Raw genomic sequence first — 27,576 nt, 5'->3', positions numbered from 1 at the left:
AAAAATTAAATTTTGGTATGTGTTCTATCATCTTCAATTTCACACTACTCATTTATGCTATCCCATTTCATTTCATTCTTTATGTTTTTAATAAGATCTAAATGACCTTCCCATTTGCATTATTCTGGTGGTATCTTCAGTATTTTAGCAGTTTTTATACATCCTCCATTTATTGAAGTACTCTGCAGAAATAACAGGGATTGGACGAAAAATATGAAAGCACTGTCAGAAATCGATGCTTGAAAATAAATGCAGATGCTAGCCAAGCTGCCCTGTTGTATTTGACCATGAATGGTACCTGTGCAATTTCCTCAACATTTCATGGTCAGAACAGTGTTCTGCGCAGTTGGGAGCACATTATGTTGCAGCTGAGTGAATCTGAACATGGGCAAATTGCATGTCCTCTTCTGGTGGGTGCTTTCCATAGTGTTTGGTGTTTCAAGAGCCACCATATAAAAAATTATATTGCATACAAGGAGAGGATGAAAAAAAATCATCTGATACATCAAAGTTTGGATGAAAGTCTGTGGATCAATCATAATCATGACAGGTAGTCATTGAAGAGTATTGTTATGAAAAATGAGAAGACAATGGTTGCAAAAGTCACTGCAGAACTGTATGTTGTACTCATGAACCCTTTCAGCAACAAAAAACGTGAAGGAAGCTCTATAAGAATGGAATTCCATGGCAAGATGGAATTCTAAAGCCACTCACCATTGATGCAAATGTTCACATGAGAGATGAGTCTTGTCTCACATTGTTTCCAACTTCTTGTCCAGTTTACGTCCCAAGAGTGAACATGGCGGGGATTCAGTGACGATTTGGGCAGCCACATCATGGCATTCCCAGGGCCCCATGTTCCATTACCAACAAGGGTTATGTGACCATTTAGGCCAATCAGATCCATCCCATGGTACCATATTTGTTTCTCAATGGTGGTGCTGAGTTCAAAGGTGACAGGACCATTGTTCAGACAACTCACATTGTCCAGGACTGGCTTTTAGAACACAAAGATTAACTGTCATATCTTCTCTGTCAACCACAGCCACCAGAGCTCAATGTTATTGAACCTGTGTGGTCTACTTTGGAGATAAGGGTGTGCACTCACTATCCACCTCCATCATCATTACCTTAAATTGCCACTATTTTGAGGAAGAATGGTACAAGATTCCCTTGTAAGTGATACAGGGCCTGCATTTATCCATTTTGAGTTGTCTGGGAGCTATTTTGAATGCCAATGGGTTTCCTACAAAATATTAGGTATGGTAATGTGTTTTGCTTTTGGTGTTTCCATATTTTTGTCCAATGCCTGTCTGTTCCTCAGATACTCTGCTTCTCTTTCGTACTCTCAATATACACACCGATCTTGTCAGGCTGCAACAGCAGAAAAAACTGTGTGTGTGTGTGTGTGTGTGTGTGTGTGTGTGTGTGTGTGTGTGTGTGTGTGTGCTGAAGAAGCATGAAGTTAACATGGCTATACACTGATTCATGTTTAACTTTTCCTCCTCCAGGGATGTTTCAGTTTATTATTTGTATTCAGTTTTAATTTTTAAATACATAAGGTAGTTTTGCTGAGAGGCTACTTTGCTGGTAGGCCTATATGATTTCAGTTTGATGTATATATGTCCAAACGTCTTCTACCGAAGAGTGATGGAATTGTTATGAAGACAGAAACTTGATTACATGTTCAGTCATCCTTATTAAGGTTGCCTGTGCTTCTGTAAACTACTTCAAAGCTGAAATCAATTCCATCTCCAAATGCATTTATCTGAGAAAGTACATCATTCATAATGATATCAGTATCATAGAATATGGAACAGTTCCTAACATCAATAGTGAACCCTGTTTCTTGTCACATTTTAGCTGTCCAGGATGGCCAAGCGGTTCTAGGCGCTACAGTCTGGAACTGCGCGAACGTTACGGTCGCAAGTTCAAATCCTGCCTTGGGTATGGATGTGTGTGATGTCCTTAGGTTAGATAGGTTTAAGTAGTTCTAAGTTCTAGGGGACTGATGACCTCAGGAGTTAACTCCCATAGTGCTCAGAGCCATTTTCCATAATTTTTGTTACTCCTTGCTTTAGGTTCTCTGAGTAGTAAGCAATATAGAGTGATTTAATTATGAACTGCTCATTTCAATACATCTAGCAAAAACAGAATTACAAATAATCATATGGTGCTGCTATTGCTTCAGTAAATTTCAGAGACACAGGAAAGTGCTTTAGTAACTGTTGCTCCAGGATTGTCACATCAATATTTTGGGTGAATAGTGCCATTAATTTTCAATTTTAAAGCAAGGCAATATAAGTTTGTGTTCATTCCAGTCTCTTTCATTAAGGCTATTACTGAGAATGTTCCTGTGATATCAATTTTCCAGCATCTTGAAGGTCTGCAATACTTCATTCTTTGGTGTGGAGTCCATTGCCATATTCATTTTGGTCATTTTGTGTCATGCATACATTGTAAGTAACCATACCAGAGTAAGTGCTTCCTTTTCTATGCAGTCTAGAATTGTGCTCTTGACATTCATATTCTCTTTGAGTCTGTCATTTCTAACTTGACAATGCCTGGAAAATCCACAACTCCATCTCCAAACATCTATCTTGGCAGCAAACAGATAGTCTTTTTGTCTTTGAGTTAGTTCCCACAACTCTGGACCATACTTTGTGATACTTTCCACAATGAAATGACAGATGATATGTTTTGGTCTGTGTATTATATTGTTGTTCCAGAAGATAACATTTAATTGTTTTATGGTTCACTTGCCCTGGTCATTTATTGTTCATATCATCCATACTTCTACCATTTGAAAACAATGTCACTCACAAGTATTCAAAGTTACGACGTCATTTAACAATATCAGCACCTACTTTTATTTCATAAACAGTGTTTTCTCATACCTTCAGATATTCTGTTCAAGATACATTTATAGTAAGTTCCCACTTTTTGTATTCTTCTTTCAATTTGTGAAGTATATAATTGGCATCTTCCTCATCACCAATTACTATCACTTGATCATAAAAAAAAAGAGGTGAACAAGATCTCATTGTCTCAGGGGATACCCATTTCTCAGCATTTCCTTTTCCAAGATTTCAACACCTCTTTCAGGTAAAGCTCAAACAATGTAGGGGTGAGTGTGCATCTTTGGCATAGATCATTTATCACCTCACATTCTTGAGATAGCCAATTTATCATTTTTACCATTGCTGTACAGCCTTTATAGAAAAATCTGATTTCTTTCATATAGCTCAATGATACACCATTATCATCAGACTTGTCCACAACTTATTTTGTAGAATTGTGTCATAATTTTTTGGAGGTCCTTTTATTGACAAGATTTCTAGAGGTAAATACTCCTTTTGACTGCTTCTTCTCTCCTTTTTTTCAAGCTGTGACCATAAATTCTTGCCATGGAAGGCGTTGCACTCATACCACAATAGTTTTCACGCTCTCTCCTGGTTCCTTTCCTAAATATTCATTGGATAATGGCCTTTCATGACAGCTTTGGAGCTTTGGAGTCTCCAAGACATCAGAAATCACTGGCAACATCACAAAAAGTTTTGACAGTGCTGCATTAATAAATTCTATACAAATTAATCCTGGATCCATTTCTCTTCCATTTTTCATGGTATTAGTTGTATAATGGAGTTGTTTAGGGATTATTGGTGGGCTGTTATCTTTAATAATTTCAGTTTCTGGTGGGTTCTCAGTTGATGCAACTCTGTTCTCTTAGTAGTCCTTGATAGTGTTGTACCCATTCTTGCATGCTAATGATGTGTATGTCTGCTTGACTTTTCTTTAATATCTTCCTGGCTTGGTGTACTCATGTGGTCCCCATCACTTTTTCTATCTCTTAACCAGTTTTCTCCCAAGCTTTGTTCTTAGCCTTAATCATTGTGTCTGTGTATTCTTTTTCCTCTCTCTGTGTACCCAACAATCACTGTATGGTTTTGAGCTTAACCATCTATTATGAACTCCCTTCTTCTTTTCTACTTACTCTTGCTCTGCATCAGTCCACCCCTCATCAAATTTTCTATTTTTCTTTTGGATTTATTTTTCTCCTGGTATTTCATATGTTGCCGTGTGGATGGCTTCTTTAACCATTTCATACATCTTATCTGGAGAATTTTCTTCAACAGTGGCAAGTTTTTCTGCCAGCCTTACTGGTACAAAAATGGGTAGAATTATGGTCAGGACTTTGTTAAGTTGTATTGAATAATAGGGACTTTCTGTGATTTGGTAGTCAGTATACAACTTTTAACTAAGGGCTCCTTATTCAACTACTGGCAAAAAGAGAAAAATATGGAATGGTATAGAAGTTGGGCACATCACATCTTGTTAGGGAAAGCAGAGGGCACTCATTGTGAGTAAAAAAAAGAGATAAATTTTAAAGAAACAATGTCCTTCAGATGCCATAAATTGCCATCAACTAAATATTACAAGCAGCCTAAATTGAAAACTATTAGTCAGAAACCTTAGCTGCTTGTAGGAAACTATTGAAAAATTCAATATATATCTTAGTCACCACTGTATTTGTAGGTACAGCACGAAGATACAGCTATGAATATTGGTTCATAATCTCTTATAAAGACACTAGTTAAAACAGAACAAGCTCAATCTCAGTAGAAATCACTTTCATACAGTAGATTGTATCAGGTATTATCTTTATTCACAACTAAAGATACAATAGTTACATCAGTTACAAAAGGACACAATTCCAGATTTGACTTTTAGTGAAGTGTCATTTCAGCTATTTGCTCATTTCTTAAAAATATTCACTTAAGTAGTCCATGTATTTTCACTTTAATTACAAATTCCAAAGTTACTGTGTGTGTGTGTGTGTGTGTGTGTGTGTGTGTGTGTGTGTGTGTGTGTGAAGGTGCACATGTGTGAATCTGTATGTAAATGCATATCTGGAGCACAGCACACACATGAATGAGATTTTAATGTTAAATGCACACAGTTGTAAGTATGAATCCATGTGTCACAGAACATATGTCATTTCAGAAAATACTAATTTTTCTAGTAGAAAAATAATGTTTCACAATATTCATAAATATATTGACATAATACTGGTTCCATATAACAAAATAGTAGGGGGGCCACAAAAGTGTTATTCTGAGGAAAATAAACTTCACTACATTTGTTTTATTCTGTATTATTCTCTGCATTTCTAAAACACAGTCCTACATAAAACTTAATGATAAATGACATCTGTGATGAGAGATCCATAATTTACAAATGCCTAACACATATTAACATAATGCTTCTTTGAAACTATTTTTCTTAAAAATGATGCTTCATATTTCACACTAGGTAGTCCTTCATTTATAAATACAAGCTATTTTCCCATTTGAGCAAAATTTTTGAAATGATTAAGCATACTACTTAGTGTTGTAGTATACTGCAAGTGAATTTTTTGTCACCTATCTCTCTATTTTGTGACTGATGAATTGTTTCATATGAGGGGATGGAAAAATTTTCAATTGAAAATATATCCTCAAACTAGTGTGAATCTTAATTTTAAATCTGACTTTTATTTGTAACTGAAAAACATTTTTCATCTCATTATGTTGAAATGTTGGACAATGTAGACAATGCACAGCTGTTGAGCAAATACTGGTTTTGAAGAAGAAGAAAGTAATATAAGTGTGATAGCAGTCAGAATAAGAGAGAAAATTGTCTTCTTCACTCATGAAATGATCCACAGAAACAGTTTGATGGGTCTCCTGTGACTTATAGCTGTAGGCAACAGATTTACCTATAAAGTTACAAACAGAAATATTTACATATACGCATCTCTAATGATGTTCAATCTCAAATGCTTCTTTTTCTTGTAGACACTCACAGTACAAATAGTTTCTTTTGCACTTTTGTCAGGTATATTGATGTTTCTTTTAATAAAGGAAAACTTTTCATTTTTGTTGTAAAAGCGTTTGTTCGCAGACTTAACACTATACAAATAAATTAATGTCTATCACACTGGAAGTCAAAAACAAAGATTCATAATACTTTGTGTTCTGTGACTCTCTTTCACTTTTTACTTCTAGTAGTTGTTAACTGAATGTCTTTCAAATCTTTGTAAGCAGGCATATCTTTTGAGACAATATTTTTGCTAGAGTTTTTTGTCTCTAAATTAGTGTTTTCAGTTAAAGTGGGAGTCTCTTTGGTTGCTATGGTACCACCATAGAGTCTATTTTTTATTTCACCTGAATCTTTATTAAGTATTGGGGGAATCTGACTATTATTAACACACTGAACATCAATTTTCTTTCCATCAACAACTTGCTCAGCATTTAGTCTAACAGAAGGGTTGTTTGTGTAAATTTTTTGGCCATTAATAACTATAAATGTATGAGAAATTATTTTCTCCCTCTCTAATTTTTGTACTAGATTCTTTGGGGACAAAATGTTTCCATCACTTTTTGTTATAAGATTTCTAACTTCAGTACATGGGTCATGATATGACCCATTTTTATTACTTGCACTTGAATTGGTTGATATGTGATCTGGTGTTGATACAGTCAGCCTTGAGTCTGTCTCACATAAATACTTTTTAGCACAGTGAATTTGGTGAGGTTTCTGGCAAGGGCTATCTGGTGAATGTTCAGTTGTACAAATTCCAGAAATATAACCTTGATCTGAATGACTGACAGTTTTGATAAATGTTTCTTCTTTAAGATTTGAGCTTGCGTGCACTGTGACAGGAGAATCTCCCTCAGCTAAAGGTGTTTCTTTACGGACAGTCATTGTTGTTATTTCATGTGATTTAAGCTTTGGCTGTGTTCTCATGAACTGCCAAGATGTGTCTTCACCTTCTTTTGCAGTGAGTGTATCTTGGCTTTCTGTGTAAGTCGTATGAAATGGTGCTTTGCTATATAGCTGCAGAGAACAATGTATGCTATTTCCTCGTTTGAAACTACTTAAATCATTTGAAAAACTCTGGCTTTTCACATGCATACTTTGTGTCCTACAAATGGTTGGTCTATTCACGAGGGTCTTTTCTAACTCCTTTTTCAAAGTGCCTGGGATACTATTACTATTATTTGAAGTTGCTGATACAATATGTGGATCTTGTAATTCAATAAAATTGGCAGCACATTTAAATGTATCATCTGATTCTGAAGAAGTGTTAAATACATTTTGGAATTTCCAAGATGAATAAGACTGACCTCGTGATTTACTGTGGGAGTCTTTTGAAAGAGGTTTTCCCCATATCAAACTGTTACCACCATCATTGGAATTATTTTCTTTATCTAAGTTAACTTTGTGTGTTGACTGAGAGCAAATGCTTGATGAAACAGTGTTCAATGAGTGTGAATTCCCTATGAATGAAGATGGTACAGCTCCACGGAATTCCTTAATTTGTTTCCTTCTAATGCATGCAGCCCAAGCAAGCCTTGCTTGTGAATACTGTACACATCTTACAATAAATATGATGAATCCTTGCAGAGAATTTGATATGCAAAACAAGTACTGAAATACAAGTTCTGTACTACCAAAAGCAAATGCTCCAAATACCCATGTCACTCCTAGTAAAGTCATGACAGCAAATGCACCTCGAACCTAAAAAGGGAACAGAAACAAATGTTAGTTCGAAAATCTGTTATTTTAAGGAATACATAAAATAAATATAGGTAGATCTGTTTAACATAAGGAAGTATACTCAATAAAGTTACATTAACATTTAAGAAATTTATAGTAAAGTAATAACTTTTTCAAACAAGATGGAAATCCTAAGTTTGTTCTCTGCAAAACTAAAGAAAGACAGTTAGCTTTCCACTGTATGAGGGAATAACATTGGGCACATATAGTAGGTAGAATCTTATTGTATGATGCAACAGAACGGAGAGCAATGGGAGCAAAAAGTGAGGTAATAAAATGGAATGAAACTGGTTGTGGTAGCAGTTTAAGAGGGGAGACAATGGCAGAAATGGGTGACAATATGTGGATTTAGAGGGCAACTGTAGTGTGGATAAAGAAGGAAAATGGTCAGCACTAAAAACTTGAGCATAAATAATCTATAATGAATATAGTTAATAAATTACCATAAAGTTGAGGCATAGAAAAACAGTCTCATAATAAGGTTGGAAATAAGTTTTCAAGATAACCATGTGTTAAAAATGCCACATTGTGGAGGCATGGCCATAAAACACGTCGGTAAGCAATGAGTGTGCAGAAGCAAGCAAAAGTGAGTGGGGGTGTCTAGCAGTGCATTTTTGTCTGACAAAGGTGATCATATGTTATGTCAATCATTCCTTTGACTATGTAAAATTGGCAGCAATGTTGGAGACAGGAATTTTGAGCATTAGCTGTAAAACATGTGACTTGAGAAAAAATGAGTTTTAAAAATTTAATTTCAGTCTGCTCTTTCAACATTGTCTTAGTCCAAACCTACTAATCCACTGTAGTGCCTAGAATGAAGGTCCACTCATGCTCTCTCAACGTTTGCAACAACTTGAAACATGTGGCCTTCAGATTTCATAATTACCAATGTTATTAACGCTAATATTTTGCTCCAGTGTTATTTCTGCAGGACAAGTTATTACCTTGACAAATTAGTAACATTACAGTACTTTTAGTGAAACTGATTTAATAGTCAAGTTTTACCAAGTAAACACCAGAGAAACTCGACATCTTATGTCAGCAGTCACAGACAGGAATTTCGTGTTTGCCTGTCTTTGACTGTTCAGCTGAAACCATTATAATCAACTAATTTAATTATTATCTAGAGTGTTTAGCATAATCGATATTAGGTGGGGAAAGTTAGTTTAAATGTACACACTTTCACACCCTTTTCAGGGACTGGCTATTGTTTTACAGCTGTAGCTCCACATTGCGTTTCCTACCTCTGATGACCTAAAAAAAAAAAAAAAAACCTGTTTGTTTCAATGTACCCTACATTCCTCTGATCTTATTATCTGTTGTTTCTCTCCACTCCATAAGCACATTTATATTGTCTCAGTGCTGCAACTTGACTGGTTTGAGGGGCTGTGGTCAGGTGGAGTGGGTGGGGGGGGGGGGGGGGGGGATGAAAGGGGGAGAGAATGGATGGGTACAGGGTAGAGAGTGTGATAACTAGAGGTTCAGGCAGGAAGGGAATGAGATAGGAATGTGGTACCAGCAAACCCACCTTCCTGCAGGCAGGCATGTGCAACAGACTGAAGTGATGGAGTGGGTTGACACCCTGCTGCAGGCTGATGTGCAGTGCACAATAATTGATGGCGTAGGTTTAGGGTGGGGACAAGACAGAACACAGGAAGGAGACTATGGAGAAAACAATTTTGGTGTAGATTAATGAAATGAAGTGGGGGGTGTGGGGTCACAGTATCTTTTCAATTCAGAAAATCTAGTATTCTACATCTACATCTACATCCATACTCCGCAAGCCACCTGACGGTGTGTGGCGGAGGGTACTTTGAGTACCTCTATTGGTTCTCCCTTCTATTTCAATCTCGTATTGTTTGTGGAAAGAAAGATTCTCGGTATGCCTCTGTGTGGGCTCTAATCTCTCTGATTTTATCCTCATGGTCTCTAAGCAAGATATACGTACGAGGGAGCAATATACTGCTTGACCCCTTGGTGAAGGTATGTTCTCAAAACTTCAACAAAAGCCCATACTGAGCTACTGAGCATCTCTCTTGCAGAGTCTTCCACTGGAGTTTATCTATCATCTCCATAATGCTTTCACAATTACTAAATGATTCTCTAATGAAGCGTGCTGCTCTCCATTGGATCTTCTCTATCTCTTCTATCAACCCTATCTGGTGCAGATCCCACACTGGTGAGCAGTATTCAAGCAGTGGGCGAAAAAGTGTACTGTAACCCCTTTCCTTTGTTTTTGGATTGCATTTCCTTAGGATTCTTCAAGTGAATCTCAGTCTGGCATCTGCTTTACAAATGATTAATTTTATATGGTCATTCCATTTTAAATCACTCGTAATGCCTACTCCTAGATAATTTATGGAATTAACTGCTTCCAGTTGCTGACCTGCTATATTGTAGCTAAATGCTAAAGGATCTTTCTTTCTATGTATTTGCAGCACATTACACTTGTCTATATTGAGATTCAACTGCCATTCCCTGCACCATGCATCAGTTCATTGCAGATCCTCCTGCATTTCAGTACAATTTTCCATTGTTACAACCTCTATTCAATTCAGAAAATCTAGTATTCTACATCTACATCTACATCCATACTCCAAAAGCCACATGGCAGTGTGTGGCAGAGGGTACTTTGAGTACCTCTATTGGTTATCTCTTCTATTCTAGTCTCATATTGTTTGTGGAAAGAAAGATTGTCAATATGCCTTTATGTGGGATCTAATCTCTCTGATGTTATCATCATGGTCTGTTTGCAACTTCAACAAAAGCCTGCACCAAGCTACTGAGCGTCTCTCTTGCAGAGACTTCCACTGGAGTTTATCTATCATCTCCGTAATGCTTTCACGATTACTAAATGATCCTATAATGAAGTGCGCTGTCTCCGTTGGATCTTCTCTATGTCTTCTATCACAGGATGCAGAAGGAGCCGAGCACACAGATGGCACAAGCTGTGTAACAGTTATCCAAGTTGAACATTTCATGCACAGCACCATCATAGTATATTAGGAGTGTCAAGTTTGTTTCTCACCACAAAGTGGCAGTAGCCATTCATTTGGGTGGACAACTGATTGATGGCCATGGCCAAATGAAACACTTTGTATAAGTTACCAGTATAGCAGTGTTGTTGTTTCCTACAACAATTTTCACAGGTTGTCTATGAATCTGATGGAGTAGAACACACCTGTGACAGGGGATAATCACCATGACCCTCTTACATTGGTCAAACAATCGTGAGACCATTCATTCGGCCTTCTTTTTATATGCTCAACTTTCGCTATTAGTCCTATGTAGTATGGGTCCTAAGCACTTGTGCAATATTCTAGGATGAATTGCATGAATATTTTGAAAGAAATCTTGATTGTGTACCAAAATGTATATTCCCCGTATCCTTACCAATGAACTGCTTTACCTATGACTTGCCTATGTGATCATTTTGTTTCATATCCCAACGAAATGTCACATCCAGGTACTTGCATGTATTGACTGACTCCTATTGTACTAGAACAGAATGAGCTAGTAGCAAGCAGAATCTCTGAGTCACTGAGTGAGACTTTGATACTTTCTCATGTGGTTCACTGTACAGCACTTTACACAAAAGGCAAATATCTCTGTTCAAGTCCCAGTTCAGCAGATAATTTTAAGTTTGTAAGTTATGGTGCTCTATGGTGCCCTCTATGCGCTCTATAAATGCGAGAGTACCTAGAGCCTCAGTGGCAGTAGCCGGACGACCTCGGAAGATGTCTCCCGCAGCTGGAGACGAAACGCCAGGTGGAAATTTTATACATCGACCATGGCCTCCCAGCCCGGAAGTTTTAACTGAAGAAGTTATGGTGCTGTTATTACCACTACCAGTCAGTGGTAATTAAAAAAACTTTTACATATTTCTTGAGACAGTTATGGTCAAAAAATAGTCAAAATGACTTCAAATTCTTAATTTTAACTTGTTTCATATAATCATCACTGTCTATACCCTGCACACAGAAAAATAATATTGAATCAGTAACAATTCTAAGGTAATGGAGAAGCAAAAATATCTCTCTGTTCTAGTAAATAGAAACATAATATAATAAGAAACTATATGTTTTGCAAACAGGGAAAGAATACCAGCTCCACAATGAGAATATGTCCTTGCTTATGGGTGAGTGTGGTAACTTAATTAGTACCTCAGGTTGACCTTACTTTCAGGCCGAACAGCTATCTATATAATGTATCTTTAACTGCCATGCACAGAAATCAGCCCTTCTGCTACTCCTGATTCCGTTTCTTTAATCCTGCTCTTATTGTTCCACCATTGCCATACTGCAGGCCACCCCCACCCAATCAAAACAATGTCATCTTTTCGTGTTCTCATTTTCCTACTGCCATTGAAACAATCTATCTCACACATCATGATGCTTCCAATTACCTCTCCACTCTATTCGTGCTTAACACATCTTATCCCCTATGTTTCCTCTTATCTATCCCCTCCTAGCACTCTTGTTACATGAGCAAAGTCTTGTAAACAGTCAGTCAGTGTAGCCCTGGATAATTGCATTAGGGTGTGTTATGGTTGAAAGAGAGAGAGAGAGAGAGAGAGAGAGAGAGAGAGATAGAGAGAGAGGGAGAGAGAGAGAGAGAGAGAGTATTTAACATGAAAAAAAAGCAGTATCTTGAAAGTTAGTGATGTTTCTGCATTGGTATGTATGCTCTACATTATTAGCCATCTTCAAATGAAGGAGGATTATAGTTTAACATCCTGTCAGCAATGAGGTCAATAGAGTTGCACCTGAGGGCTCAGTTTAAGAAAGGATGGGGAAGGAAATTAACTATGACTGCTCAAAGGAACCATCCTGGCATTTGTCTTAAATAATTTAGGGAAATCACAGAGAACCTAAATCTAAATGGTGAGACAGGGATTGGAGCTGTCATGCTCCTAAATGTAAGTCCAGTGTTCTAGCCAGCTCACCTTCATATGAGTGCTGCCTTTCCTAGTTTTTTCTGTTGTTTCCATCTTGGAATTTCTGCTGAATAACCTCTTCTGTGGTTCTGTCATCAGTACTGGGAAATGTTCATCTTGGAGCTATGTAATGGCTAGCTAGCCTAACTATCTTTGTAAATGTAATTTGTAGAATCGGTATTTGTTGGAGTCAAAAATACTCTGAATGCTATGACTATGTGGATTAATAAATAGAATGACTATTTACCATGCAGGAATCATAACCAAAGCAAACAAAGCACTATGAATTATACTAACATTAACAGAAAACTTAGGGATGACCATCATTACTATATATTACACAAAATTATACAGGTTGTTTCAAAAAGAATGACCAAATGTTGGATGGTAATAATTATGAAACATGGGACATGCTGTCAGGGAAATGTATGCTGTTGGAATGGATGTGGCCTAGAGTTACAGAAAGTTGCCATTAGATGTCAGTCAATGCATCTTGTCAGCTTGCAGTCAGTCATAAGTAAGATAGCATCCACTAAACAGAAGGTATATTGTGTGCTGCAGTTTGCAAAGAGTGAGTCAGTGATTTCAATCCAGTGTGTTTTTCATCAGCATTCTGGCACTGATTCACCTGCTCCCAAAAACATTTGTCATTGATATCACCAATTTGAAGATAAAGGGTGCTTATGCAAAGGTAAGAGTCTAGGTGGACCTCACACTTCTGATGGCAATGTGGAAAGAATTTGGTAAATGTTTGAGCAGAGTCCACAAAAGTCTACTTGCAGTGCAAGCTGAGAACTGGCAGTGCCTTGAATGACTGGTGAGTTTACAGTGTAATTTCATCTATAAACCATAGAAACTGCAATTAGTGCAAGCTCTTCAGGTTGACAGACTACCTCAACAATGGACAGGGCACATGGGAACCTGAGACACTGACCTGCATTCTTGGCCTCCGAGATTGTGGGACATGACACCATGCAATATTTTCTTGTTGGGATGTGTGAAAGAAAGTGTGTTCACCTCTGCTTTACTTTGTGACATAGAAGAAGTGAAGAACAGAATAACAGCCACCATAACTTCGATAAAAGCAGATACATTGTGTAAAGTGTATGATGAATTTAGCTATCATCTAGATGTTGTTTGTGCTGCTGCTGGTGGAAACACAGAGCATTTGTAATACCATAGGTGAAACATGAAGTTTTTGTGAGTATTTTGGAATTCATCCCATTTATATAGTACATTTTTATCAATAAACATGAAATTTTGAAATCAGGTTATTCTTTTTGAAACACCCTGTGCTTATCATATGTGTGTGATTTACATTACTTATGTAAGATCAAATTTGGATGTCTTTTATTTGTTTTAACAGATCTAAAGGCATCCAAAATTTGGACAAAATTGATAATCAATATAAAGGAAAGCCAGAATAGACTTAAAAACAATTTTTTTAAAAAATGGGTTAATAATCAACTGTTGCAGATATATATCCACTTGATAGCATGTTAAGCTTTCACAAATTACAGTTAGCACTGTAGTAGTAAAGAATATGCATCATTCTGGTTTAATGCTGAGAACCCACACTGAATGGAAAGGCTCTCGAGGACTTCTGCACGTTTTGATATATGTAATAGGTTCATAATATAATGTGGAAAATGTAAAGCATATAAAAATATAATGGGTGTGCTTAAATATCAGTGGTAAACTGAGTACTGCAGTGTATGTAAGTTTCGGCAACCTGAGGTGACAATATCGGTAAGTACTTATTTGAGAAAAGATGTATCTATTAACCCACTGTTCACAGAGGAGGATTACTGGATTAAAGTCAAGAAATAAGACAAAAGATGTACTGCAGTGTATTTGGGTTAACAGAAGGAACCTGATGAAGGATCACAGACATTTGACATAATACAAAAACTAATTTTATTCTTCTCTAACAACCAATATTGTAAGTACCTGGTGAGGATAATAATAGTCACAGGTGCATGACAAGGAGTAATTATTACAAATTACAAATGTGCCCTCCCCACCTTGTAACCACCCCCTCCTCCACATACACATGGAATGACATTAAGTAAAGGTTAAAATCATAGCATCTCACATAGTGACATTTGACTGTGTATACAAGTGAAAGCAAAGAAAACCTCCATTGGTGTGAGACAGTTATTAAAGAGAGTGTGATTGTTTGAAGCAAACAATAGCTGAAAAATGATAAAATAGTGAATTAAGTAAAACTGTTAATAAATGACTTCAAGAGGATGTAAGAATACACAATGAAAATTTACTAAAAGAAAAAAACTCAAAAGATCAAAGAGATGAAAGAAACAAAACAGACATCTTTTCTTGTCAGTTAAGATTGTGGATTGCACAGTACCTAACAAAAAAAGTTTGTAAATATTTGTATGGTTGCTGATATGCATCAGAAAACAGTTTCTTCATAACAACAATAATGACATTCCAGAAGTATTGCCAGAAAATGTGGTTAGAGCCATTTGATATATAAAGAAAGGAAAGGTGCCTAAACATATAGGTGATTGATCATAACTGATAAAAGCTGGAGAAAAACTGCTACAAAAGGAGCTTGCAGGATTTTTTATCTAATTCTGCAATACTGGGACATTGATACAATTATTCTCCTGTACAAGAGAGGAGACAGACAAGACATAAAAAATTCTAGGATAATCCAGTATGTATCTGTAATTTACAAAATATTCATTAATATCATCACCATCTGAATAGAAAAAAGTTAGATTTTAATGAGTCAGAGGAACATATTTGCCTTAGAAGTGGATGGACATATCAAAATGGATAATTTCCAAAGTTATAGGAAGGATCAGTGATATGAATTATCAGTTTATGTGAAATTCATCCATTTTGAATAAGCTTCTTACTCACTTTTAAACACTGTACTGACAGCCCTTGAGAAACAATATATTTATGGAACCAATTTAATAGTTGTAAAGGAGACTACTCACCAGATAGAAGACAGGTTGAGTAGCCAACAGACACACACAATAAACAAAGAAAACTTGCAAACTTTCAGAATAAATCCTTTCTTGAGATAGAGAAAACACACACACACACACACACACACACACACACACACACACACACACACACACATGTTGCTAATATACTGAAAAATATAATATGTTATTGCTACAGTTTCCATTTGACTTCAACAGTATAGTGAGAAGTGCAAAACTGAAATAAGTGTCAGACAAGGACATTCCGCATTACCAAAACTATATCTGACAATCTCAGAGCAAGTTTTCTGGTCCTTAAACTGGAGAACAATGAATGAGCAGATGTTCATGGAACTTATCTGCACCAAATACATTTTGATGATGATGTACTATTTGCCTCTAGTGTCGATAAACTTTGACAATGAATGGAAGAATTCAATCAAGCACATTTGAAAATATGTCTGAAAATCTGTAACACAAAGACTAAAATATTGTATAATCAACACAGTGAGAATAAAAAAGAAGTAGTGCTTTTTAACAGCAAATCCACAGAAGCAGTTCATAAGTGTTTTTATTTAAATACAGCTGGAGACATTGAGTGAATGGGCAGAAAAGGAAAATAAACACAAGAATAAATAAGACCACTAATACTTTTGGTAAACTCAATAAAGTTTTCAAAACAAAGCTTCAGATGTATCTGACCCAGAAAGTTAATGATGTACCGGTATGGCAGCTATTGTATAAAAACTATAATAAACTAAAGGTTTCTTAGAAATAAATGGTAAGATGCGTCTTGGGAACAACTAGAGGAGTAAGGTAAGCAAGCAAATTGACCAGATAACACACTTGGATGGAAGACAACTGTAACTACAGTGGAAATGAAATGGAGGCATATGAGACATGTAGCCAGACAAAAATGATGATAGAAGGATCAACAAAATTCTTTGCTGGGTCTCAAGAGATAAAAAAAAAGACAGAGATGATATCATAGGTGACATTAGAAACATGCAAAAGCATCATTGATGTCTATCACTGAATAGTGTAATGCATGGGTAAGTCTGGAGGTGACCTTTATCTGTCAGTAGTTATGACATGGATAATAGTGATAGTGATGATGATGATGATGATGAAGATGATGACACTGATACTAATGACACTAATGACAAGAATGAACAATGTATAAGAGATATTGATTACTAGAACTGGTGCATATAGAAAACCTGTCACTAAATTAAGTCACAGACTACTGCAGTTGGACTTAAATAATTATAACTATTTGGAGCAGAAGTAGATCTCATATTATGTCTTGCCTAGTCCATGTAACCAAATCCAAGCTGGATTATGTTAGCTGTATGAAATATTGAAGAATTATCATAAGACTCTAACACATGACCTCTACAGATGAAATAATTAAAATCTTAGCAATCAGCTGCCAAAGCATTTACAACAAACTCCTAGAGTTTGAAGCACTCCTAAAAACAACACATCTTGTATAATACTAGTTACAGAAATCTGAATAAGATCCAAAATTGGAATCAGTAACATTTTTGGGGTAAATCTAAGTGTATATCTAAAAAATACACAAATGAGAAATTGAGGTGACTCTCCAGAAACCAAACTTATCTTCTCTATGGCCAGCTTCTACCAGTTTCTCCATTATTATATAATAATTCAGATCAGTGTTTTGCAACCATCACTTATTAAATTGATGTTTGTTGATATTCACACACGTCAGCACCTGACACATTTGCAAATGGAATTATTTATTTCTTCTTGAAACCAAGGGGCATTGCACCTGAATACTGTACATTGCTTACCAGATGGAATAGTTTTGTGATGGCAGCCTCTCCCAAAGATCTCAATAATTCTGAGGAACATCGTCTACACTAGGAGCCTTATTGCAGTAAAGATCTTTCAGTGCTCTGTCAAATTATTCTTGCAGTATAATATTTGCAGCCCATCTTCACTTACTCCTTTTCCATTTCTGTAATACTTCTATAAGTTAATTTCCCTCTCACAGCTCTTCCATACATTCCTTCCATCTTTCAGTTTTCCTGTCTTTGCTTACTTGCCATTCAAACTCTTGATATCCATACAGATGCTTCTCTTTTCTCCAAAGCTCTGCTGTCTTCATTATTTCACATCTCAACTCTGCCCAATCATCTCCTATGGTAATAACTATTCCTTCCCACTGTTTCCTACTTTTTCAGTCAATATTTGTCTATTGCTCCCTCTGAAACTATCAACAACCTCTGATTCTTTCGATTTTTCCAGGCCCCATCTCCTTACTTTCCTACCTTTTGCTACAGTTTCTTAAGTGTTAATCTGCAGTTCATAACCAATAAATTATGGTGAGAGTACATATGTGCCCCTAGAAATGTTGTACAGTTAAAAATCTGATATCTATATGTTTGTCTTACCATTATATAATCTGTCTGAGAACTTTTGGTGTCCAGGTCTCTCGTACATATACAAACTTCTTTCACGATGGCTTCTCCTTTCGTTTCTTTCTACCAGTCTATGTTCTCTAGCTACTTTTTCTTCTCTTCCATTTCTTATTATCAAATTCCTGTCCTCCATCACAATTATATTTTTATCCCCTTAATTATCTCAGTTATGCCTTTTATCTAATTTACAAATTGTTTCAATAAATTCATTTCCTCCAGTCCATGTTCTTACACTATATTTCCTTCTTTTAATTTTCCTACTACTGAATCCCAGTCCTTCAGCACAATAAAAATTTCACCTCCCATAAGTATCTGAATCATTTCTTTTATCTCATCATACAGTGTTTCAATCTGGTGGCCATCACAATCAGTGGACAGCTGTGTGCATCAAAGTTTGAAGGCAACAGTTCATCGATCAACATTGCCAAGGAGCCTTCACCAGCAGTACCCAGCAGGTTCTTTACTGGTGCAAAAAGTACACTTTTTCAAAAAAAGTTTATTCTGAAGTCATATGAAGGTAACTTGCTTGCAGCCACTGTTTCCCATATTTTTTATATTTTAAAATGCCATTTTCAAAACATTTCAGATGGACCTTGAAGATAAAGTTAGCCTAAAACAAATATCAAGTTTAAATTCTTATAAGCTGACTGTGAGAAGGCTTTAATACTTTTTTTATTAGAAAAATAGCATATTTTCATCCTATGACTGTTGTTTCCCTTCGTATAAGTTAGCAACTCATGGCTGAATCAAGCAGAATGGTGGCTAGCAGTGTGGTGAACCCTATTTGCTCTACTGATTTGCCAAAGCCAATTTTATTACTTTTGCACAGTGTCGCTTCAGAACGCAGTAGGACAAACAGCTATCCCAAAGCAGTCAATATACATCTAGAGCAATATATTTGAGGGAACTGAGTAAATTTAAAGAAACTGCTTTTTTATGAAAAGTGAAACATATTGGGGAATGACTTGACTGCAAGGAAACAGTGATAGTGAGACATACTATTTTTGAAAAACTTGGATTCTTTGTTGTGTTATCTGTCCGACAGAGGAAAACAAATTATTGTTTGTGGGGATTTCAATGTAGATTTTCTGAAAAAGTCCAGTAGAAAGCTTGACCTTGAAGTATTACTTGGTTCTTTCAAATTGGTGTCATTTATTGATTTTCCTACTCAGGTGGTACAGGAAAGCAGCACACTGATAGATTCATAGGCCAAGATAAATTTAATTAAATAAAAAATTTTCCTGTTAAGAGTGGTCTGTCTGATCATGATGCACAGTTAGTTACAGTATGTGATATAGCTCCATACAGTAATGCACAATTGTCCTCCAAAATAGTACATTCAACTAACAATTTCACAATTCAAAATTTTAGGGAAAACTTGCAACAGGTAGACTGGGATAAGGTGTACAGGGAACATGATGCTAATTTAAAATTTAACATATTTCATGATACTATTGTGAGTATATTTGAAAAGAGTGTCCCTAAGAAAACAGTAAAATATAATTGTACAAAACCATGTAAAAAGCCGTGGCTTACTAAAGGGATAAAAAATCTTGTAAACAGAAAAGGGAAAATGTATCTTACGACTAGGAGAAGTAATGATCTCGAAACAGTGAAAGATTATAAAAACTACCGCACTGTATTAAGAAAAGTTATTAAAAATTCCAGAAGTATGTGCATTATGTCTGAGACTAGCACATCTGATAGTAAAATTAAAACAGTTTGGAATATTGTTAAAAGGGAAACAGGGCAACTCAGAGCATAGGAAGACTGTATTTGTTTCAAACACAATGAAAAGTTTGTTAACAAGAAGTCAGAACTAGAAAACATTTCTAATAAGCATTTTTAAGTGTTGTAGAAAAAATAGCATCCAGATATTCATTAGAAAATGCAAGGCAGTATATGGAAGGGGCAGTAACTAGGCAATTTGATAAAACTGAAATTCAACCCACCTCTCCTACTGAAATTAGGAAAATAATAAATTCACTCAAAAATAAAAGCTCACATGGAACTGATGACATTTCCAACAGAATACTAAAAGTTTGTTCCCAACAAGTACATAGGATCCTCAGCCACATATGTAGTTGCACACTGAAACGGAGCATTTTTTCCAGATAGACTGAAATACCCTATTTTTAAACCATTGTATAAAAAAGGGGATAGATCTGATGGTAACAACTACCACCCAATTTCACTTCTGACAGCATTATCCAAAATTCTTGAAAAAGTAATGTATTCGAGAATAGCATCACATATACGTAAAAATGAAGTACTAACAAAATGCCAATTTGGTGTTCAGAAAGGCTTTCCAACATAAAATGCTATATATGCTTTCACTGATAAAATATTAAATGCACTGAATAACCAAACATCACCCATTGGGACATTTTGTATCCCTCAAAGGCTTTTGATTGTGTGAATCATGAAATTCTTCTAGATAAGCTTAAGTATTGTGGTATGAGTGGGATATTGCACAAATGGTTTAATTCATACTTAACTGGAAGAATGCAGAAGGTTGAAATTAACAGTATAGATAGTCTGCAAAAACCAGCAGAGTCCTCTAACTGGGGATGTATCAAGAATGGTGTTCCACAGGGTTCAGTCTTGGGTCCCTCGTCCTTCTTAATATATTAACGACTTGCCACTGTGTATTCATGAAGATGCAAAGCTAGTTCTTTTTGCTGATGATACAAGTATCATCAGCTGAAGAAATTACAAATAATGTCTTTCAGGAAATAATTAAGTGGTTCTCTGCAAATGGACTCTCACTAAATATTGAGGAAACACAGTTTATACAATTCTGTACAGTAATTAATAAATATAGACTATGAACAGACATTTAAAAGCAAATTAAAATAATTTATGAATGACAACTCCTACTACTCAATAAATGAATTCTTAGATGTACGATATGTTGTATTCATGATCTATGGAACAAGGATTAATATATGTATGTACATACCAAAAATAAGAATGTTGACAATATCAGGAAGTGTTGTGTGAAGCTGTGAATGTTCCGTTAATGGTTGCATCTACAGCGGAAACTAAGTGAAAACAACTAAATCGTCTGTCTCTGAGTACGTACATATAAGTATACAACAAAGAAATGAAGGTAGTCATGTTTAGAACTGCTGGCTAATTGTGGATGACGAATCACTTTCCACATTAATCACACGGCCAAGAGACACAGTATTTATTTATGGGAAACTGAAAATAGACAACCATAAGGGAGTAGATAAAGTACGAAAGTTTGCTGAAAAGTAAAGCCTCCGAATTTTTTATTCTGTTCTCAGTATCTGCTGAGGTATTGTGTGTCGTGGGTATTAAACGGTGAACTTTCACTCTCTTAGCTCACGCAAGCTGCATTCCTCTACCGCTAAAGGACTCCGAAATATAACATGTAACATTACGGAGCGTAACTACAGGGTGTTTAAAAAATGACCGGTATATTTGAAACGGCAATAAAAACTAAACGAGCAGCGATAGAACTACACCGTTTGTTGCAATATGCTTGGGACAACAATACATTTTCAGGCGGACAAACTTTCGAAATTACAGTAGTTACAATTGTCAACAACAGATGGCGCTGCGGTCTGGGAAACTCTATAGTACGATATTTTCCACATATCCACCATGCGTAGCAATAATATGGCGTAGATTCTGAATGAAATTACCCGAAACCTTTAACAACGTGTCTGGAGGAGTGGCTTCACATGCAGATGAGATGTACTGCTTCAGCTGTTCAATTGTTTCTGGATTCTGGCGGTGCACCTGGTCTTTCAAGTGTCTCCACAGAAAGAAGTCACAGGGGTTCATGTCTGGCGAATAGGGAGGCCAATCCACGCCGCCTCCTGTATGTTTCGGATAGCCCAAAGCAATCACACGATCATCGAAATATTCATTCAGGAAATTAAATACGTCGGTCGTGCGATGTGGCCGGGCACCATCTTGCATAAACCACGAGGTGTTCGCAGTGTCGTCTAAGGCAATTTGTACCGCCACAAATTCACGAGGAATGTCCAGATAGCTTGATGCAGTAATCGTTTCGGATCTGAAAAATGGGCCAATGATTCCTTTGGAAGAAATGGCGGCCCAGACCAGTACTTTTTGAGGCTGCAGGGACGATGGGACTGCAACATGGGGCTTTTCGGTTCCCCATATGCGCCAGTTCTGTTTATTGACAAAGCCGTCCAGGTAAAAATAAGCTTCGTCAGTAAACCAAATGCTGCCCACATGCATATCGCCGTCATCAATCCTGTGCACTATATCGTTAGCGAATGTCTCTCGTGCAGCACTGGTAGCTGCGCTGAGGGGTTGCCGCGTTTGAATTTTGTATGGATAGAGGTGTAAAATCTGGCGCATGAGATGATACATGGACGTTGGCGTCATTTGGACCGCAGCTGCAACACGGCGAACGGAAACCCAAGGCCGCTGTTGGATCACCTGCTGCACTAGCTGCGCGTTACCCTCTGTGGTTGCCATACGCGGTCGCCCTACCTTTTCAGCACGTTCATCCGTCACGTTCCCAGTCCGTTGAAATTTTTCAAACAGATCCTTTATTGTATCGCTTTTCGGTCCTTTGGTTACATTAAACCTCCGTTGAAAACTTCGTCTTGTTGCAACAACACTGTGTTCTAGGCGGTGGAATTCCAACACCAGAAAAATCCTCTGTTCTAAGGAATAAACCATGTTGTCCACAGCACACTTGCACGTTGTGAACAGCACACGCTTACAGCAGAAAGACGACGTACAGAATGGCGCACCTACAGACTGCGTTGTCTTCTATATCTTTCACATCACTTGCAGCGCCATCTGTTGTTGAAAATTGTAACTACTGTAATTTCGAAAGTTTGTCCGCCTGAAAATGTACTGTTGTCCCAAGCATATTGCAATAAACGGTGTATTTCTATCGCTGCTCGTTTATTTTTTATTGCCGTTTCAAATATACTGGTCATTTTTGAAACACCCTGTATGTCGGTGCATGAGAAACACAGTGCTGTAATCGAGTTTCCAATTGTGGGAAACGTTCGTTCACACGTGGAGCACCCTTCCTTCAGCATGACAGCAGTAAGCCACACGCAGACCTGCCACATTTGGAACAGTCCGACGCCTTGTGTTCACTGTCACCGATGATCCTCCTCATTGTCACGACTTGGACCCATCCGATTTGCATCGTTTCCTGAACTTAAAGAACAACTTCGAGGACTTCACTTTGATAGTGATGAAGCGGTACAAACAGAGGTGCGGTTGTGGCTACGCCCACAAAGTCAAACGGTCTACAGTGACGGTATCAAAAAACACGTTCTCGTTGGGGAGAAATGTGCTCGTTGCAGGGTGACTATGTTGATAAATATATATGTAGGCAGGAAGAATAGAGCTTTAACAGTTTCACCAAAAAATTCTAAGGCATTTTTCCAGCGTGTCCTCGTATTTATGTATATATCCTGTAAAAAGGTTTCTGATGCTTGCGTCACGTAATGTTTTGAAAGGTTGCTTAATATAGCGGTGCAGATGTGGATTACAGAGGAGTTATATCAATTAAGCGCGTATAGTACTTGAAGAATATCGTATTAAAAGAACCACGGAGAGGTATTATTTACATTAGTTTGAATGGCATCTTTCCTACTTTGGCGTCAAAACATAAAATAAGCTATCCTTCGTCACTGAAACTCCAGTAATACAGTCAAATAAAAGCACTACGTCGTCTATTAAGGTTCCTGTGTGCGCGTGTGTGTGTGTGTGTGTGTGTGTGTGTGTGTGTGTGTGAAGTGCACTCTGCATACTTTTATTGACGACACAGCAAGAATGACAACTTGCAGGCTGATCTAAATGGTTATATGTTACCTGAAGATTAGTTTATGGAAACTAGTAGTCAAGAAAGGTTTATTTAATTATCAGCTCTTGTTGATTCTCAAATGTAGTTTTCCGCAAATGTTAACGAGCTATAAAATACCTTTGACTATAAGAGTTTGTCAGTATTAAATTTCATGTTTTTCATATTTCATTTAAGTTTTACCTGTGACATGGAGACGGTGTTTTCGGGTCTTTCTTCCACCTTCCCAGCCAAATGTTTCTGGAACAGAACTCTGGATACCAGCACAAATACCACACAATTAACCGCCAGCATTATGCACGATGGCCCCAGATATGTGATGTAGTAAACATACGGTTCATTTTTGTTCAGCATACAGTACTCAGAAGTTGAATTGTAGTAACTAATGTCATACGTGGCTGTTGACGCCACGATAATCAGCGGCACACCTGTAATTTAAAATAACAATGACTTGCGAGGTAAATAAAAGTTTGGAAACATTTACAAAAGACGTGGAAAGAATTATTTAATGGTATTAGATAGCATTTATTATCAGTTTTAATGAATTATCCTGCAGTGATGAAAAGTCAGAGATCTACCATAAGAATGAGAATTTGAAACACTGCATCAGGGGCATGTATAGTGCAAAAGACTTTGCTGGAGAACACAGGGAAAAGTCGCTCAAAATATGAGAAGATAGAGAAGTAGCAGACGCGTACATCTGGAGACTGTACCACTAATAGTATTTCTTTATCATTTAGAAAGGTCCTTCTCCGGTAACTAAGTGATGCCGGCACGGTAGCTCAGCGGGTTCGGTAAGAGGTCCGATTGTCCTCTGTAATAAAAAACGTGAGTGAAGGAATCAACGACCAACTTGAACAGATGTCATGTAGCGTCCGCCCAGACCAAACGACACTACCAATATATATACAGGGTGTTACAAAAAGGTACGGCCAAACTTTCAGGAAACATTCCTCACACACAAATAAAGAAAAGATGTTATGTGGACATGTGTCCGGAATGCTTAATTTCCATGTTAGACCTCATTTTAGTTTCGTCAGTATGTACTGTACTTGCTCGATTCACCTCTAGTTGGCCCAATTGAAAGAAGGTAATGTTGACTTCGGTGCATGTGTTGGCATGCGACTCATTGCTCTACAGTACTAGCATCAAGCACATCAGTACGTAGCATCAACATGTCATTGTTCATCACGAACGTGGTTTTGCAGTCAGTACAATGTTTACAAATGCGGAGTTGGCAGATGCCCATTTGATGTATGGATTAGCACGGGGCAATAGCCATGGCGCGGTACGTTTGTATCGAGACTTATTTCCAGAACGAAGGTGTCCCGACAGGAAGACGTTCGAAGCAATTGATCGGCGTCTTAGGGAGCATGGAACATTCCAGCTTGTGACTCGCGACTGGGGAAGACCTAGAACGACGAGGACACCTGCAATGGATGAGGCAATTCTTCGTGCAGTTGACGATAACCCTAATGTCAGCGTCAGAGAAGTTTCTGCTGTACAAGGTAACGTTGACCACGTCACTGTATGGAGAGTGCTACGGGAGAACCAGTTGTTTCCGCACGATGTACAGCGTGTGCTGGTACTATCAACAGCTGATTGGCCTCCACGGGTACACTTCTGCGAATGGTTCATCCAACAATGTGTCAATCCTCATTTCAGCGCAAATGTTCTCTTTACGGACGAGGCTTCATTCCAACGTGATCAAATTGTAAATTTCCACAAGCAACATGTGTGAACTGACGAGACTCCGGCACTCAATTGTGCAATCACGTCATCAACACAGATTTTCTGTGAACGTTTGGGCAGGCATTGTTGGTGATGTCTTGATTGGGCCCCATGTTCTTCCACCTACGCTCAATGGAGCACGTTATCATGATTTCATACGGGATACTCTACCTGTGCTGCTAGAACATGTGCCTTTACAAGTACGACACAACATGTGGTTCATGCACGAAGGAGCTCCTGCACATTTCAGACGAAGTGTTCGTACGCTTCTCAACAACAGATTCGGTAACCGATGGATTGGTAGAGGCGGACCAATTCCATGGCCTCCACGCTCTCCTGACCTCAACCCTCTTGACTTTCATTTATGGGGGCATTTGAAAGCTCTTGTCTACGCAACCCCGGTACCAAATGTAGAGACGCTTTTTGCTCGTATTGTGGACGGCTGTGATACAATACGCCATTCTCCAGGAGTGCATCAGCGCATCACGGATTCCATGCGACGGAGGGTGGATGCATGTATCCTCGCTAACGGAGGACATTTTGAACATTTCCTGTAACAAAGTGTTTGAAGTCACGCTGGTACGTTCTGTTGCTGTGTGTTTCCATTCCATGATTAATGTGATTTGAAGAGAAGTAATAAAATGAGCTCTAACATGGGAAGTAAGCGTTTCCGGACACATGTCCACATAACATATTTTCTTTCTTTGTGTGTGAGGAATGTTTCCTGAAAGTTTGGCCGTACCTTTTTGTAACACCCTGTATATGGTACAACTCTACTGGTCGCCATTGGCGCAAATGTTCTGCTGCATCAGCAACCTCACCATCATCTACCATACTGCTTCCCGTGGAGTGTATCCTTCATTGGGCCAAACAGATGGAAATTAGAAGGTGTGAGAGACCGGCTGTATGATGGATGAGGGAGAACAGTCCAGTGAAGTTTTGTGAGCTCGTCTCGGTTGCGCAGACTTGTGTGAACCCTTGTGTTGTCATGGAGAAGGAGAAGCTCGTTTGCATTTTTGTGGCGACGAACAAGCTGAAGCCGTTTCTTCAATTTTCTGAGAGTAGCACAGTACACTTTAGAAATGATGGTTGCACCATAAAGGAGGACATCCAATAGAATAACCCCTTCAGAATCCCACAAGACCTCCGCCATGACTCTACCGGCTGAGGGTGCGAGTTTGAACGTTTTCTTCAGAGGAGAGTTGGTGTGGCGCCACTTCATGGATTGCTGTTATGTTTTAGGCCTGAAGTAGTGAACTCATGTTTCATTGCCTGTGACGATGTTCAGCAAAATATTGTCACGATCAACCTAGTAACGCACAAGCAATTCCTCACAGATGGTCCTTTGTGGCTCTTTGTGGTCTTCTGTTAGAAGCAGAATCCAGCGGGTTCATGTCTTTGAGTACTCCAACTGGTGGACGAGTCAGCACTACCAACAGAGACGTCCAGCTGCGCAGTGAGGTGTTTGATTGTGATCCGTTGATCACCTCGAATGACAGTCTCCAAAGAGTCACAACTGTGAGGGGCTGGCCGGCACGCGGGAGATCAGACAAGTTTGTGCGACCTTGTTGCGACGATGCCAGTCGTCTCCTCCAATCACTCGCCGTTCTTCTGTTCACCGGCAGGTCTCCGTAGACATTCTGCAAGCGTCTTTGAATATCTGAGATGCTGTGGTTTTGCGCAAAAGAAGTTCCATGACAGCTATCTGTTTGGAACGCACCTCCGTTAGAGACACTATTGTGAACGCTACGTATAGCGCCATCACGTATAGCAACTTCATAAAGCTATTGGGGATGAAGCGGGAGTATTCCACGATGTCCCACAACGAATTCTGCCTTTTTTTCAACCGAAATTGAACAGGAAAATAGTGTTGCATTATTTATTGAACACCCCTCGTATGATTGATTCTTCTTCGTTATATCTTGAGCTTACTGGGGGAATCTCGCGATAAGCTTTTGCCTGTAGCGGCCGTGGTTCTCGTCGATCACTAACGGACTTTCAGTCGCTGTATGTCTTTCCTTAAGAGAAAAATGTGTGTGAAATCTTATGGGACTTAACTGTTAAGGT

At 37.9% G+C, this 27,576-nt stretch overlaps 1 protein-coding gene across 2 annotated transcripts in view; it reads right to left on the bottom strand.

Moving 5' to 3' along the window:
• Positions 1-4,823: 4,823 nt before the first annotated feature.
• Positions 4,824-27,576, bottom strand: part of LOC126299061 (uncharacterized) — a 1,316,522-nt gene continuing 1,293,769 nt past the window's right edge. For both annotated transcript variants that reach the window (XM_049990731.1, XM_049990732.1), the window contains 2 exons: positions 23,962-24,206; positions 4,824-7,563 (listed from right to left, as the gene is read on the bottom strand). In XM_049990731.1, coding sequence (XP_049846688.1) covers positions 6,031-7,563; positions 23,962-24,206 — 1,778 coding nt within the window. In that variant the 3' untranslated portion in view covers positions 4,824-6,030. The remainder of the gene's footprint in view (positions 7,564-23,961; positions 24,207-27,576) is intronic.

Source organism: Schistocerca gregaria, chromosome X (assembly GCF_023897955.1).
Source record: "Schistocerca gregaria isolate iqSchGreg1 chromosome X, iqSchGreg1.2, whole genome shotgun sequence".
Lineage (NCBI taxonomy): Eukaryota > Metazoa > Arthropoda > Insecta > Orthoptera > Acrididae > Schistocerca > Schistocerca gregaria.
Note: the sequence above shows the minus strand (reverse complement) of the source record. Positions and strands in the feature narration are given on the sequence as shown.